Here is a 13564-nt window from a genome sequence, read left to right as displayed (position 1 = left end):
GCGAGCAATTAAGCAGCGGGTTATCAGCAGCTGTCTGTCCTAATATTGAAGCTAATGGTGCAGTTCTCCTCTGTGCAGAGTCTAACACTAACTACGAGTGACTCTGGATCTCAACGCTGCCGCCGTTCACTGTTAACTTACCCGCCTCTGATGTAGTCCAGGAAGGAGAGCTCTGTGTCCACCAGGCAGGACAGGAGGGTGACCTGCCAGACAGCAAAGTCTTATTAAAGTGGAATGATACAGTTTTGAGTTGCGATGGTTAGACTAGTGGTGCTGATAGAGTTGTTAGATCAGTTCTGTGTCTTCTCTTCAACGCTCTTTTGAAACAAACAGGTTGAGACGTTTTGATGTGGTGTTGTTGTCAGACACAATCCTCTACCTTTCTGAGATCTCTGTCACTTTTTTATTACAACTATAAACAAAACTGTTGTGTACAAGACAGCACAGTAAGTTGAAAACACATCAACAAATCCAATAACCACTGAACAGCTATTAGGGAGAACACAAAGGGCCCTTCAAAATAAGAGCAGCTTCAGTGTCTAAATAATAAAACATCAGGGAAAGCTGGAGAAGACGTCGCCACTCACCGTTCCTGAGTTTTGGTATTTTTTCTTCTTCTTTCCTTTTTTCTTTGGATTTAGCACCTGTGGAGAAAATGAAACACGACCATGTTTGTTGTGTCTGAGCGAGCAGCAGGTGACAAAGTGGCAGCAAGAGTTTCTGACTCATGTCTTCTTATGGGTTCAGTAGAACTCGACTTGTTTCAGAAGTCACAGAGAGAGAGAGAGAGAGAGAGAGAGAGAGAGAGAGAGAGAGAGAGAGAGAGAGAGAGAGAGAGCATGAAATAAAGAAACGTTTCAAGAAATATCAACATTACAGGGAAAGTACAAAAAAAGTTGTTAGCGCAGCATTCTTGAACAAAAAACAAAAATGATTGCTAGCTGATTAAACTCAATGAATTGAATACATTTTTATTTTTTGTTTATATTATATGACCGTCTGTTATACCAGCTGGTGAAACAAAGTGCTTAAGTCATGCTTTCTTTCCTGATCTAATCTATAAAGTAACATTTCACTCTGTACACAGTTGAATTTTTTTTTTTCTGTTCAAATTTGACTCAGTCGTTGACTGAAATTAATATCACTAGAACCAATAAATGTATTTAAGAAACCGCCCCTTCATTTTAATTTTACAAAGGATGCTCATCTCTAAATTGATCATGTCTTATTCATGATGTTCGCCCTGGTTATGGAGATATTAAGATGCTTTGCTTTCTTTGATTTAAGTATTTTAAGAACGAGTGGCAGCAGTATTAGATTCACAGTTCATCATAGTAAGAAATGTGTCTAATGTAGGGTGTTGAATTTTGATTTAGCAGTGCTATTTGAATAGTTTAAAGGCAGAATGTGTGACATTTTACATAGAAATAAAGCAGAAATCAAGTACCGGTATGTATTTCCTCTGTAAATATCTCTGTGAGTCATGACTGTCTACAATGAGTGAGACAGGCAAGTCGCTGTGATGTTGTCTCAGCTGTATCTACAGCGTGTTTACATGGACGGGGCGGCCGGCCGGCTCATCCACTTGCGTATAAAAGTTGTTTAATTGAGGGACTAGAGAAAAGAAGAATAACATAATGAACTCACTGCTTTCATTGAAAGTCACATAAGCGCTACCATTAGCCTGCTATCACAACAATGCAGCTCGAGACAGGGACCTTTTTGTCCGCCTCTTGAGCTTAGCGCTCAATGCTTAATTTGATAACTCCTTTGTGCAAACGTGAGTGGAGAGGGGTTGGCGGTGTGCCGCTGGAGGAGAGCGGAGGCTTCAGGTGTCGTCAAACAGCAGCTTGTTTTGGTTTAATGCTGGTGCTCAAGAGCGACATCCACTAAATCAAAAAGTCACTCATTCTTCCTCTAAATCTAGGGTATAAGGACATAAGATATTTTCAAACACAAAGGTGTGGTTTTTTTTATCAGCCTGCACGCTCCTTCTGTTTTTATTTCTTTAGTGTTCTTGTAAATAAAACCATTTACAACAACTGTAATAATATTGCATTATAACAGTTGCAACCCAGTTTGTACGCTTCACACTTTTTAAAGTTATCAGAGCCAGATTTGATTCAATGTCACACACTCCTTTAATGCTTGCTTTAAATCTGAGCCTCAGGTGTTCCATGTCAAACATCTGGATTTAATCCAGAACAGAGCGGAGTCAGAGAAATGCAGAGACAGCATGCAGGCTGATGGGCTGATATTACACGTTTGGAGAGAGAGCGAGCACCCTGTCTTTCTGACTGCACACTTAGTGATTCAATTTGTGCTCCATAAGCACCTTTGCTGATTCTTGACCTTTAGTGGTTTATGGTTGGCTCACATGCGGCTGGTGTCGAAGTTAATAGCCCGCTCACTGAGCTGCATGTGAGCGTTAGAAGAAGAGTCAGAAGTCAGTCTTTGAGGAAACGGCCCTCGCTCGAACACATATACTGTGTGCCATTATGTATTCCAACCAGGGCGTAACCTCCTGTTATAAAGTCAGCGTATGACTGCTGACGCGTTCCTCCGCATGTGCAGTGCAAGCATAGTGACTGTAACTGAAATATAGACCAGAGAGAGAGGTTTTTACATTTAATACTTTTTGTGTAGTCCCTTAAAATCAATGAAATAACGGCTGAATAAGTATGAGGACAGGGTGCACTCCCAATAGAAACACAGCACTCAAATTGGATGAAACGGGTTCACCTTGAGGATTGATCTCTGAAATGTTTGCTGTGCTCAGGAACTAATTATATTTCAAATTGAGTATGTGTCTCAATTTTAAATGAGCAGATCTATGTCATTTACTGTAACATAAATCAACATTGGTATATCTACAAACAATTCATTAGTCCACTGCCAAGCTCTGGTGTATGCGTTTGTCTAGTTTTGCCGCTTGTTATCCGTTTCTAAGACCCAAAGAGGAAGAAGACACAAGAGACATGAGGTGTACCATTGGAGGAGAAGAGAGAGAGGAGTTGTGTTCACATAATTGGGAAAAACTGCTTTCTCCTGACACCTCCTCTGTTATGTTTTGTCTTCTCGGCTGTTTTTCAATTTTTATTATCCTGAGCTCATGGATACCCCTGCACTGTGTGGGCAGCACTATGCCAAAAGTCTGCCTACAAGCAGTGAGCCCAGCCTTTGATTGTGCTGCAATTACAGATGGAGCAGATTCTAATAATGTGTGTTTTTCTCGAGATGTGAGGAGGGCATATATGAAGAGAAAAAACTTTATAAAAGTTGTGCTTTATATATCCACGTTCAGAGGTTACACCAGGCCAGCTGCAGAAACAGGATAAGATATTTTGTAAACTGTAAAATCTGGAATAAAACTTGCACTGGTTTATAAGACGCAGTCTGTTTTTGAAGGTCTCCCAGAGAGAAAAAAAAGGTTTAAAATGGAGCTCAGCGTAAGTTCAAGCAGGACGACTGGTTTCATTCAATTTCTTCATTCATCTTAGCCCCTCCCTCTCTACTAATATCAGCACAGTGTGAGTCTACAAGAAAGCTTCCAGCCCTCCTATTAACTCAACTCTCAAGAATTCACATTGTGCAGTTATAAAGCTCAGAGGACACGGCTTTGTGTCATTTCTACGTTACTCAGATAAGATAAAAAGAAAGAGTTTGTCTTTTACAGTTTAGAGTGTTACTTGCACCTCTCAGGTAACGAGCTGTGTTTCACTCTTTCAGTTATGAAGGACTTTAGATGGCAAATGAAATATTTTCTGAAATAACAGCTCTCTGAAAATGAGGACTTTTAGGTCAGTTTAAGGTCATAAAGGTAAGGAAGTATGGGACCCTGGTTAGGGCTGTGCTAAAAAAATCAACATGGCAATATATCATCATGTGCTCTTTGCAAATACATGTATCCATGCAGATGTTACAGAATCGATACGGCTGCAAAGCTGTCAGTTTGTTGTTTTGTAATAAATGTAATGTGTTGTTTGAGTGTATGATTTTTACCTCGTAGATGTGGAACTGTGATTGGCTTCTGGACATTTCTCTGTAGCTGGTGCTGAACTCTCCGATAAAGTCGTGGCTGTAAAACAAAGACACAGGTCAGATTTCCTTATAGCTGATAATAACGCCCTCTGTAATGATGCTGTGTCATTAAAAGCTCAGAAGCCCATAATATGGTTAAAAAAATAAGGTGCTTGCTTAAGGACAAAAGATTTTTTAATGTCTTTGTAGTGCAGTAAAGTATTCTTCAAAGTGCAGGGAAAATCAGGGGGAGCACTAACAAGCTCCTTGGCAACCGGAGGCGTGGGTGTAGCAACCAATTTCATAATTTCATGGATATAATCAACGCGGTTGGACTCGGGGTCAGAAATAAATCAGGGCTCAGGGCCAAATGTCCTTGAAATGCGAACAAAAAGTCTTGTGAAAATAACGAGGCGGGGGGGGGATGCTGGGAATTCACTAGCTTTGAAGATAAACAGTCTTTATTCCCCAGCCGACAATATTAAGTTATCTGTCAAGAGACTCTCCGAGCAGTATTAACAGTTAATATGATTTTAAAGTAGCAGGGAGTGATGTGAAATGTAGCACTCTATGCTTATATTCTACCAAACTAGTACAGAGACAAACAAGAGGGGGAGCAAGGGCGGACATTTCTGAGAGGGATTTGTGACAATAATCCCCAAAGTGCTTCCCTAGTTTGCACATTATGCTCTTAAAGGGATAATATGTAGAATTTTATTAGAATGTTTACATTCAAATATCTAAATTAATAAAAATTGAATAAACCTACTGGATGTTGTATATTTTTGGTTGAGTACTTACATTACCTCAAATATTTCCAACAGTTATCAAAGCCAGAGAAATCAGTCATTTTATAGTTGGAACGGGACGTGTCTTGTTGTGGCGGCCCCCCTGATAAGCCGCCATGACAGAGACAACATGTTTATCGTTACCATGGAAACACTGGATGTTGGGTCAAAGAACGCTGCATAAGGAAGCGGGAGCTGCTACTGAAAGCTGCCGCACTGTTGCTGTATGTGCTGCTTTGTTAAAAACGTCATGTAAATTCTACTTATGTATATTCTCTTCCTCAGGTCGGTTTCACCCGTTCGTATTCACTATGGTCTAAGCAGGATTAGTTTTCATCGGGGGGATTGACTGAGAGCCCCCTAGCAGAGTCATTGACAAATTGTGTGTTTAAATGTTCAGAGTTTTAATGTTTTGGGAGCATATCAGTGGGATCAGGTAAAAAATGAAGACAAGTTAAATAAAGACAAAGTAGAAGTACTGTAATATACAGCTCTGTCTCTTCCATATGGTCTTGATGCAAATGTATTTGCGATGTAAATAAAATACGACTGAGCATCATTAAAGAAACTGTAGTGCAGAAAAAGTAGAAGCATCGTTCGCTCACCCTCCATCTCTGTCCCAGTCGTACACCTCCACCTTAATGCTCCTGCAGGAAAGGACAAAAGGGACGAAAGGAAAGGAGAGAAAATCCCATTAAAAACCAATTAGCATCCATTAGATTTACAGTCTTTCTGCTTAAAAGGCTTGAAACTGGTCCGTGGAAGGCTGGCGTCTTAAGTGGTCAGGCCTACGTAATGTAGAGAGGAGAGTCAGTGAGTATTCCTTTGAAGGTCATTGTTAGAACAACCTGGTGTAACCCAAGGAAATACAAATAAGAGCTACCTGTGTGTGAATCGATGGTATATGCTCCTTTAGGAGTAGGGTTGCCACCCGTCCCGTAAAATACGGAATCGTCCCGTATTTTACACTTTGATATTGCGTCCCGTTTTGAATCAAACGCGGTTTGTCCCGTATTTCCAAGATGCCTTGAACTCAGCATCATTCCGCCCGCATTCAGCCGGCTAGTTCCCGCCTCCTCAGAGTGTCCGTTGGGTTGTGTGGTTCTTTTTTGGCATGAACAATGAGAGCTCTTTAGTGATTGGGTGAGAGAAAGTCATAGGGGTCAGAAGGAAACATGTCTGCAGCTGCTTCTGATACCCGCACCGTGCACTATTGAAATGTAAACGGATGCAGAAATACAGACGTGAGTAGAAAGTAATGCCTGGCTTGACAGTGTCAGTGAAAATGAATATAATGTAAAGGAAACTATTGTAGGCCTACTTAATATATTTTCTCCAATGTTTATAGAGAAGTTATTCCAGTATAGTTTGGACATCTACTCCTCTCCTCTATGTTACAGCAGTGTCAAAAGCACTTCAATAATACTCTGTTAATGAATCAATGTTAAATGAATAACTTTATTTGAACTTTAAGTTAAGTTGTAAATTAAATAGGCCTAGCTAGTAGTAAGAAGTAAAGTAATCTGCTGAAGTCCTGTTAGGTGCATTTAATTGTGCATACATTACTGTATCTGCCTTTACACTGAAGTTTTGTGTTTGTAAATTATTTAGGAAAAAAAGTGTTAAAGGTCCCATATTATGCTTTTTCTGGTTGTATATGCCCTTTAGTGTGTTTTCCATGTATCCTGTGCATGTCATGTGAAAAAATTCAAAGTCTGCGGAAACGCGGCTTCTCCTACGTCCTCCTGTTAGCTGTAGCATTAGCTGCATGTAACGCTCGGTTCTAGCCCCCCTCGATAAAAATGTGTCAGTCCGACGTCATTGTCAGTGTGAGATCACTGATCTAAGCCCATTGGCTCGTTGTGGCAAGCCCAGCAGCTCATGTTGAAATCAGAGCAGACTTGGCCCACGTGGGGTCTAACAGTGGGGGCTCAGCAGAGTGCAGCTGACGGACTCAGAGCGTAGAGGGAGCAAGGAGGAGCAGTACATGAAAACAGACACTTTTTTCTGACTTTAGCTATTGTGAACGTACAAAAGTAGGAACATAGATTAAATATACAAACCCCAAAAATGGCATAATATGGGCTCTTTAATAAGAGTCATACGATCAAGTATGACTCTTAATACTTCATTAAAACAACGTTTAAATCATGATTCACCACAACTGGTGCCCCACACCACCGTTGGGCCAGTGGTGGTCAGGCCCCTACTGAGTTGCACCCCGCTGTGGGGTGTCCTTTATTTTTCTGCTTAGAAGGTGGCAACCCTATTAAAGGAGTTCATATGATATCATCCTCGTTTTATTAAAATCTTTATTTATTCACGATAACGCGGGAAAAGAACCACACTACCCACCATCATAGAGTGCCACAGCGACTCGCTGTTACCATGGCAATGCTTCCTGCCCCTCTGCGCTGTATGCAAACGGATAGTTTCGATGCTAGGCTAGCTAGTTAGTTAGCTAACATTTTTTTTTACTAATAACCTTGTATCTTGCCTCTTATCTTTGTACCTTGGCACCATTGCAAATGAGGGTTTTCCGAGGATTTAAATAAAATAAATGATGATATACATATATGATAAAATAGTTTTTTTTTTTGACAACATTATCAGGGAAACGTTTATGTTTGTGGGATTCCTGCAGTCTTCAACTGTACCTGTCGTAGTCTCCGTTACACAGCGCTCTGACAGGAATTTTAAACGCCTGCCACACCGGATCCAGAGTGTTCTTCACCACTTCTGTCTTGTGGCAGATGGTAAACCTGCCAGAAATACAAAAGCTGTTAGCAGGTGATACATCTACTTTCAACACCAGTCATCCACATTTGAAATACAACATGGTTTAATAATAATAAACAAGGAAGAATAAAAGTCTTCAATGAAAAAGCAGAATAGCTTTTTTTTATCCGTCTCAGCAGGCTGCATGCTTTGTCAGTAGCTGTATCTGTCTTGATTGACAGCTGGTAGCAGGCTGCAGAAAAGCTGGTGATCCCAGCATTAGGTCTGTGAAGCTTAGTGGCATTTTTACAACGTAGTGAACAACTGTAGCTGGTCAGCTTTGCTAGCTAGCTTTGCTGGGTTACCGCTAAGTAGCCTCAAACTGTTCGGAGAGCTTTCTCTTCCTTCCCCTTCCTATTCCTTACACTCTCTGATGACCGTCCTGTGGTATTTGGTCATTGCAAGTTATTAAAAAAAGGAAAGAAAGCCCCCAAAATGTAAAAACTTGCTACTGGTCACTGAGCTATGTGTTACAAATGTACTTACAATTCAAGTCATTTATTGCTCTGACTCGGCTTTTGACATATGTGTTCATGAGTCCCCACAGAGTTGTTCTAGTACTGATCAAATAATCTTTGGTGCAAGGCTAAAACATCTAATTCTCAACGGTGAAGGCGTCCTGGCGATGTAGCAGAGGGGGGTGATACATCAGCAGCACAGAGAGCAGTTTAGATCCAGCTCAAAGCTACACCGAGTTCATTTGTCTTAATTTTTATTATTTCTGAATCAAAGTCAAGTGAGATAAAAATCTACCGGTCACTTTGGCCAGAGTCAATTGTGATGAGATTCTGCAGATAAAGCTTCATCTGGATGCAAAACACGATGATTATTTGAGAACGTTCAGCACCTTGGTCAGCTTCTGTTGTTTTAAAATCAGCTTTAGGAAAACATTTGGATTGAATTAAGAAGAAGAAGAAGAAGAAGTTGGCATTGTCCTTCCTGTTTACTGCACTGCAGCCTGTTATTTAGACAAGACAAGACAGCTCTGTATAAATGTGGTGAGACTGCTCTGCACACGCTGATGGAAGTGTCAACATTGAAACACTGATCAAGTCTCAATCTGCAAGTTTACAATGTGTCTAATTCTGCTGAATAGTCGCAAAGCTAAGGGCATCGTCATGTAGCATAAAATATAAATTATACATATTTTTCCTTTTTGCTTCACTATTTTTCTTACAGATTATAGGACAAGTTATTTCTGGAGCACATATGTACGAAGTAGAAAGAAAAAAGTTACTTATTTAGACTTTAAGGGTAACCCCCCCCCCCCCCCCCCCGAGAGCACCTTGTCTCTTTGTTATCAAAGGTAGTTTTTATGTTTAAGAGCTTTCCATAAAGCATGATCTTCGGCTAAAATAACCACTTCCTGCTCTTTTTCTGTGTGGCACCTAGTCTGGCTCTTTGTACGCGTGGCGTGCGGCTGTTAAACCCTGCGGCTGAACATTTAGGCTGCTTCACTAAATACCCAGCTGCACAAAGAGAGAAAGTGTGTCTCCTCTAAGACGCTGAAGTCGACCTGAATAAAAGCATCTGCGGGGCAAAAGAAACTGCGACCCCAGCATACAGTCTTCACTTAACTCAATCTTATCCATCCTTTCTCCCTTTATTTTCCTCTTGTCAGCTCCGATCTATTATCTCTGCTCATCCCTCCTCCTGCCGCTTTCTCCTGTTAGTGGCTGGACGCCATAAGTCACATATACAGCACAGAGAATTATGTAACATCACATAGGCAGTTTAGACCTTATATCCTCTGTATGGAAGCTTTTTGGAGCATGAAAAAAAAACAACCCACTCACACTCAGACATATTTACATGCTGTGTACATGTGTTTTGGTTTCAGCTTGAGCTGGCTGCTTCTGATAATTCAGCAAATTGACGTCCAAATAAACCACGGGCAAGCAGCTTGTCAACTTACGATCCGTCTTCGTTACTGCGGTAAAAGACGAGGAAGGGATCCGATTTGCCAAAGAAATCCTTCTTGTCCAGCTTGTTGCCACAAAACTGCAGCATCACCGACTCCTGAAAAACAAACAACAGAGGAGAAAAGTGAACAAAAAAACGCATCTGAAAAAAACGGACTCAGTGCGCAAAGACCTTTAAGCTGGGTATTGGACAGGACCTCAGGATGTGATACAATGTTGGTATGTGTTCAGTGAGTTTTTCTGTAACAGCTGTAAAAAAAGGAAAATAAATGTTTCAGTGCACAGGAGGTTTATTTGTTGTTGCTGTGGTATTTTTTAAAGATTTAATTTGGGCCTCTTTACGTCTTAATCTCAGAGATATGACAGTTGATTGTATTGTATCGAAGTTGAAAATTCTGGAGTCATGACAACCGTAGAGCTGAACATGATGTGGCCGCTGCGTGTCACCTGCCTGTGCTCGAGGTAGACGCTCAGTTAGGCGAGGCGGCTTTTGAGTGAATTTCTTTTTGAATTCTTTATTATAATTGAAAGGTAAGACGGGAACAATATAACATATATTTATATGAAAAGGATAGTACATGTTGTTCCTGTCGTTTGTCCTTTCTGACTTCTCACTTTCCAGCAAAACAAAGTAGAAATAAAGATTATTGGGCTTAATTTTATCTTGACATAACTGTTACACTTGTAAATTAGCTTTGGTGCTTTTTTTATTACCTTTTCTTCTTCTGGGTTTTAATACAAACCATCAGTAGGTTTCTACCACACACACACACACACACACACACACACACACACACACACACACACACACACACACACACACACACAACACACACACACACACACACAAACGCTTTTATGTTACTTGTAACGTGTTTGTTTTCCTGTGTGTGAAATAAATAAATGAATACATTTATTTTCATGGTAGCTCCTTAAATGTAAAATGCAATGATGTGCAGGGATTCAGTTTTAATTAAGTGTTTATTGATGTTCCTCATCTCATTGAATTCCTCTGTTCTGCTTCTTAAGTAGGTCGTTTTCTTTTGTTTCCTCGGATGTGTTTGGAAAGCACCCAGAAAAAGAGATGTCAGACTTCTGTGCCAACTTCTCTGATGACTACAATGCATACATATTGCATGAGGAGAAATGTCAGAAGAGAAATTGATGCGTCTGCCTCTTGTACGATGGTTTTCTCTCCTCGTGCTGGTCGATACGTTGGATCAAAAATGACAGCTCAGAGCCATTTCTCTTTGATTTGAAGGGAAGGACACCAGAATGTGACATCCACCTCAACTGCAGATATCTTGTTTGGAGGAGGTGACGCATCTCGAGGTGGCAGAAACACACTCCAAATCAAAATGGACATCAAATGGAAAGATGGTTTCTCAGATACTTCTTAATTTTAGAAAAATTTCCAAATGTCTGTGTTTAATAGAAAGACGGATTCAAATAAGAGTCTGGCTCATAAAAATGTAACTAAAAATTGGTTTCGCTTGCATTTGTTGAAATCTTACAACATGAACAAAAGTTGGATTTTTTTTTCTTCAGAGCTGATAGAAAATACAACTGAATCTCTGTGTGATCTGTCAGAGTGAGCCTCTTATTCCTGATGAAGCTTATTGGATCTTTATAGAATGTATAAAGAATGGACAGTACATAACCTCGCCTTAAGTGGAGCTAATAAATGTAGAGCTCCCCCGACTGACTGGCTACAGTATTGGTCATAAACCCCGCCTCCCCCATGTTGGCAGATGGGACATGGGAGCAACTTTAAAATCAAAATACAAGTCAAATGTTTTGCTCCCTGCTTTTGTTTTGATAGTTTAAGTGTTTATTAACATGACGTTTTTATCACAGCAGGACATACACTTTCAGTAGCAACTTCCGCTTCCTTATGCAACGTTCTTTGATGTAACATCCGGTGTTTCCTTGGCAACGATAAACATTTTGTGTCTGTCATGGCGGCTGCCCTGACAAGACACGTCCCGTTACAAATCTTAAATTACTGATTTTCTCTTTGATAACTGTTGGAAATATTTGAGGTAATATAAGTACTGTACTTAACAAAAAAAAATGTAACATAAGTTTAGTCCATTTTTAATGAATTTAGATATTTTAATGTAAATATTGTCAGACAATTCTACATACTATTCCTTTAATTTGTTATTTGATGCTATAAAAAAGGCATACAATGCTGTGATTGACAGCTCTGTTGACTGATGTGGCTCCTGAAGAGCTGTGTGCACAGGGTTCAAAGAGAAGAGGAGTAAAGGGAACAAGACACATGAAGAACACAAACACATGACTTATTGAACTTAACATAATGGCGAGCGTTTGCTTCAAACTGAGACGAGAATCTGCTCTGCTGCTGACTGTAACGACCCGAAGGATCTTTGCTGGTTTATCGATAAGTTCAATGTGTGCTTTTGTTAACAGAAGTGGCCTGACGTCAATACCACAGCACTTCCAGCCGATCCCTGCTGAACAGACTCCAAATGCACAACATGTCAGCTGCTGCAGATAAAAAGTAGTTTGACTCCATCTTTGAACACCACGAGGACGCTAAGGCGCGTTGTCCATCTCTGCATACAGCCTACCATAACAGCAAGACAGTGATATTATAAGAAGGTGTACTTTAATATATGTCAGCATCAAATGATATCCCAAGCTCTTATCAAGGCAAAAAACACATTTTAATGTTTTGGTAAAAATCAGGAGCCCAAACTGTTAAATCGTGGCATGAGGAAAAATCAATGGAGAGGAGCGCAACAAACATAACCATGGCGACGACAGCAAACGCAAAGCATACTTGTTGAGTTGTGGCAAAAACACAAGTGCTTGTACAAAATGTCCTGTAAAACAAGCCACAATCCAAGTGACAAGGATGGGACTGAAATTGCTCACAGCTAGCCACATTTAGCTTAACCATCTTGTTTGTGTAATCTTAAGTCTCGTTTGACCACATGAGATTTCACGTTTTGACACTCTGGTCGTTGGTGAATGATTCCTTTAGGGTGTGTGGTGTGCTGAGTTGGATATCTCTAAACCTGTCATTATGTGTCGTCATGTGTGTGCCGGGCTTTAGTCAAAGGGAGAGTTGAAGTTTGTTTAATTGGTGTGAAATTGTTAACAAGTATAGAACCTGAAGCAAAATGTTCTTATTAAAACCAGACTTGTGTCACAAAGGAATTATTTAGTAATTAAGAAAGTTTTCGGTCTAAACCAAAAGTTTTTTAACATGTTTTTTTTTTTTCAGATTAGTAGAGGCTTGTCACTTTGGTTAATTAGAGGAAAAAGTGCCTCAAATGAATCAACAGGGAAGCCAGACAGACTCTTACCCTGCAGTTGCTCAGCTCTTCTGCTCTCACTATGATGGTGCCACATTTCTTTCCCGGTATCCCACTGGAAGAAAAAAACAAAAGAAGAGAGATAGAATGGTTTTAGAGATATAATGAGGAAATCTGTTATTTAAAAACACACTTGCTCTGCGTTTTCCAGATGTGGCTCAAAAATAAGTTCTAACTCACTTGATACCCACCCAATACTGGGCGAAAGCGACTCATATTGAGCACATACAATTACATTGGGGCAGCAGTAGCTCAGTCTGTAGGGACTTGGGCTGTGAACCGGAGGGTTGCCAGTTCAAGTCCCGGTGCAGATCAAATCTGGAAGTTGGTCTGGTAGCTGGAGAGGTCACTTCCTGAGCACTGCTGCTATACATTCATAAGTGTCCATTTGTTTTTGTACAAACTTCATTAATCCCTGAGGGAAATTCTGGTTTTACACTCTGTTACTGAGAGACATGCTTCTCACACACATAGGCCCAAAACACACACACATGCACAAACACAACCTTTGGACATGCATTAATGGAGAGAAGTCAGAGTGGGGCTGCTACACAGGGAGCCGGCCGGAGCTGTTGGGGGTTCAGTGCTCCTCTGCAGTGCTCAGGAAGTGACCTGGCACCTCTCCAGCCACCAAACCAACTTCTATATTTTTGTCCCCATCGGGACTTTAACAGGCGTCCCTCCGGTTCCCAACCCAAGTCCCTAGACT

At 40.6% G+C, this 13564-nt stretch overlaps 1 protein-coding gene across 1 annotated transcript in view; it reads right to left on the bottom strand.

Moving 5' to 3' along the window:
* The window catches only part of LOC132972880 (copine-8-like), an 80526-nt gene that overhangs the window by 15436 nt on the left and 51526 nt on the right, over positions 1-13564 (bottom strand). The window contains exons 7-13 of the mRNA XM_061036015.1: positions 12847-12910; positions 9502-9605; positions 7466-7570; positions 5414-5455; positions 4003-4078; positions 588-644; positions 142-203 (exon numbers count right to left, since the gene is read on the bottom strand). Coding sequence (XP_060891998.1) covers positions 142-203; positions 588-644; positions 4003-4078; positions 5414-5455; positions 7466-7570; positions 9502-9605; positions 12847-12910 — 510 coding nt within the window. The remainder of the gene's footprint in view (positions 1-141; positions 204-587; positions 645-4002; positions 4079-5413; positions 5456-7465; positions 7571-9501; positions 9606-12846; positions 12911-13564) is intronic.

The sequence above is a fragment of the Labrus mixtus genome, chromosome 4 (assembly GCF_963584025.1).
Source record: "Labrus mixtus chromosome 4, fLabMix1.1, whole genome shotgun sequence".
Lineage (NCBI taxonomy): Eukaryota > Metazoa > Chordata > Actinopteri > Labriformes > Labridae > Labrus > Labrus mixtus.
Note: the sequence above shows the minus strand (reverse complement) of the source record. Positions and strands in the feature narration are given on the sequence as shown.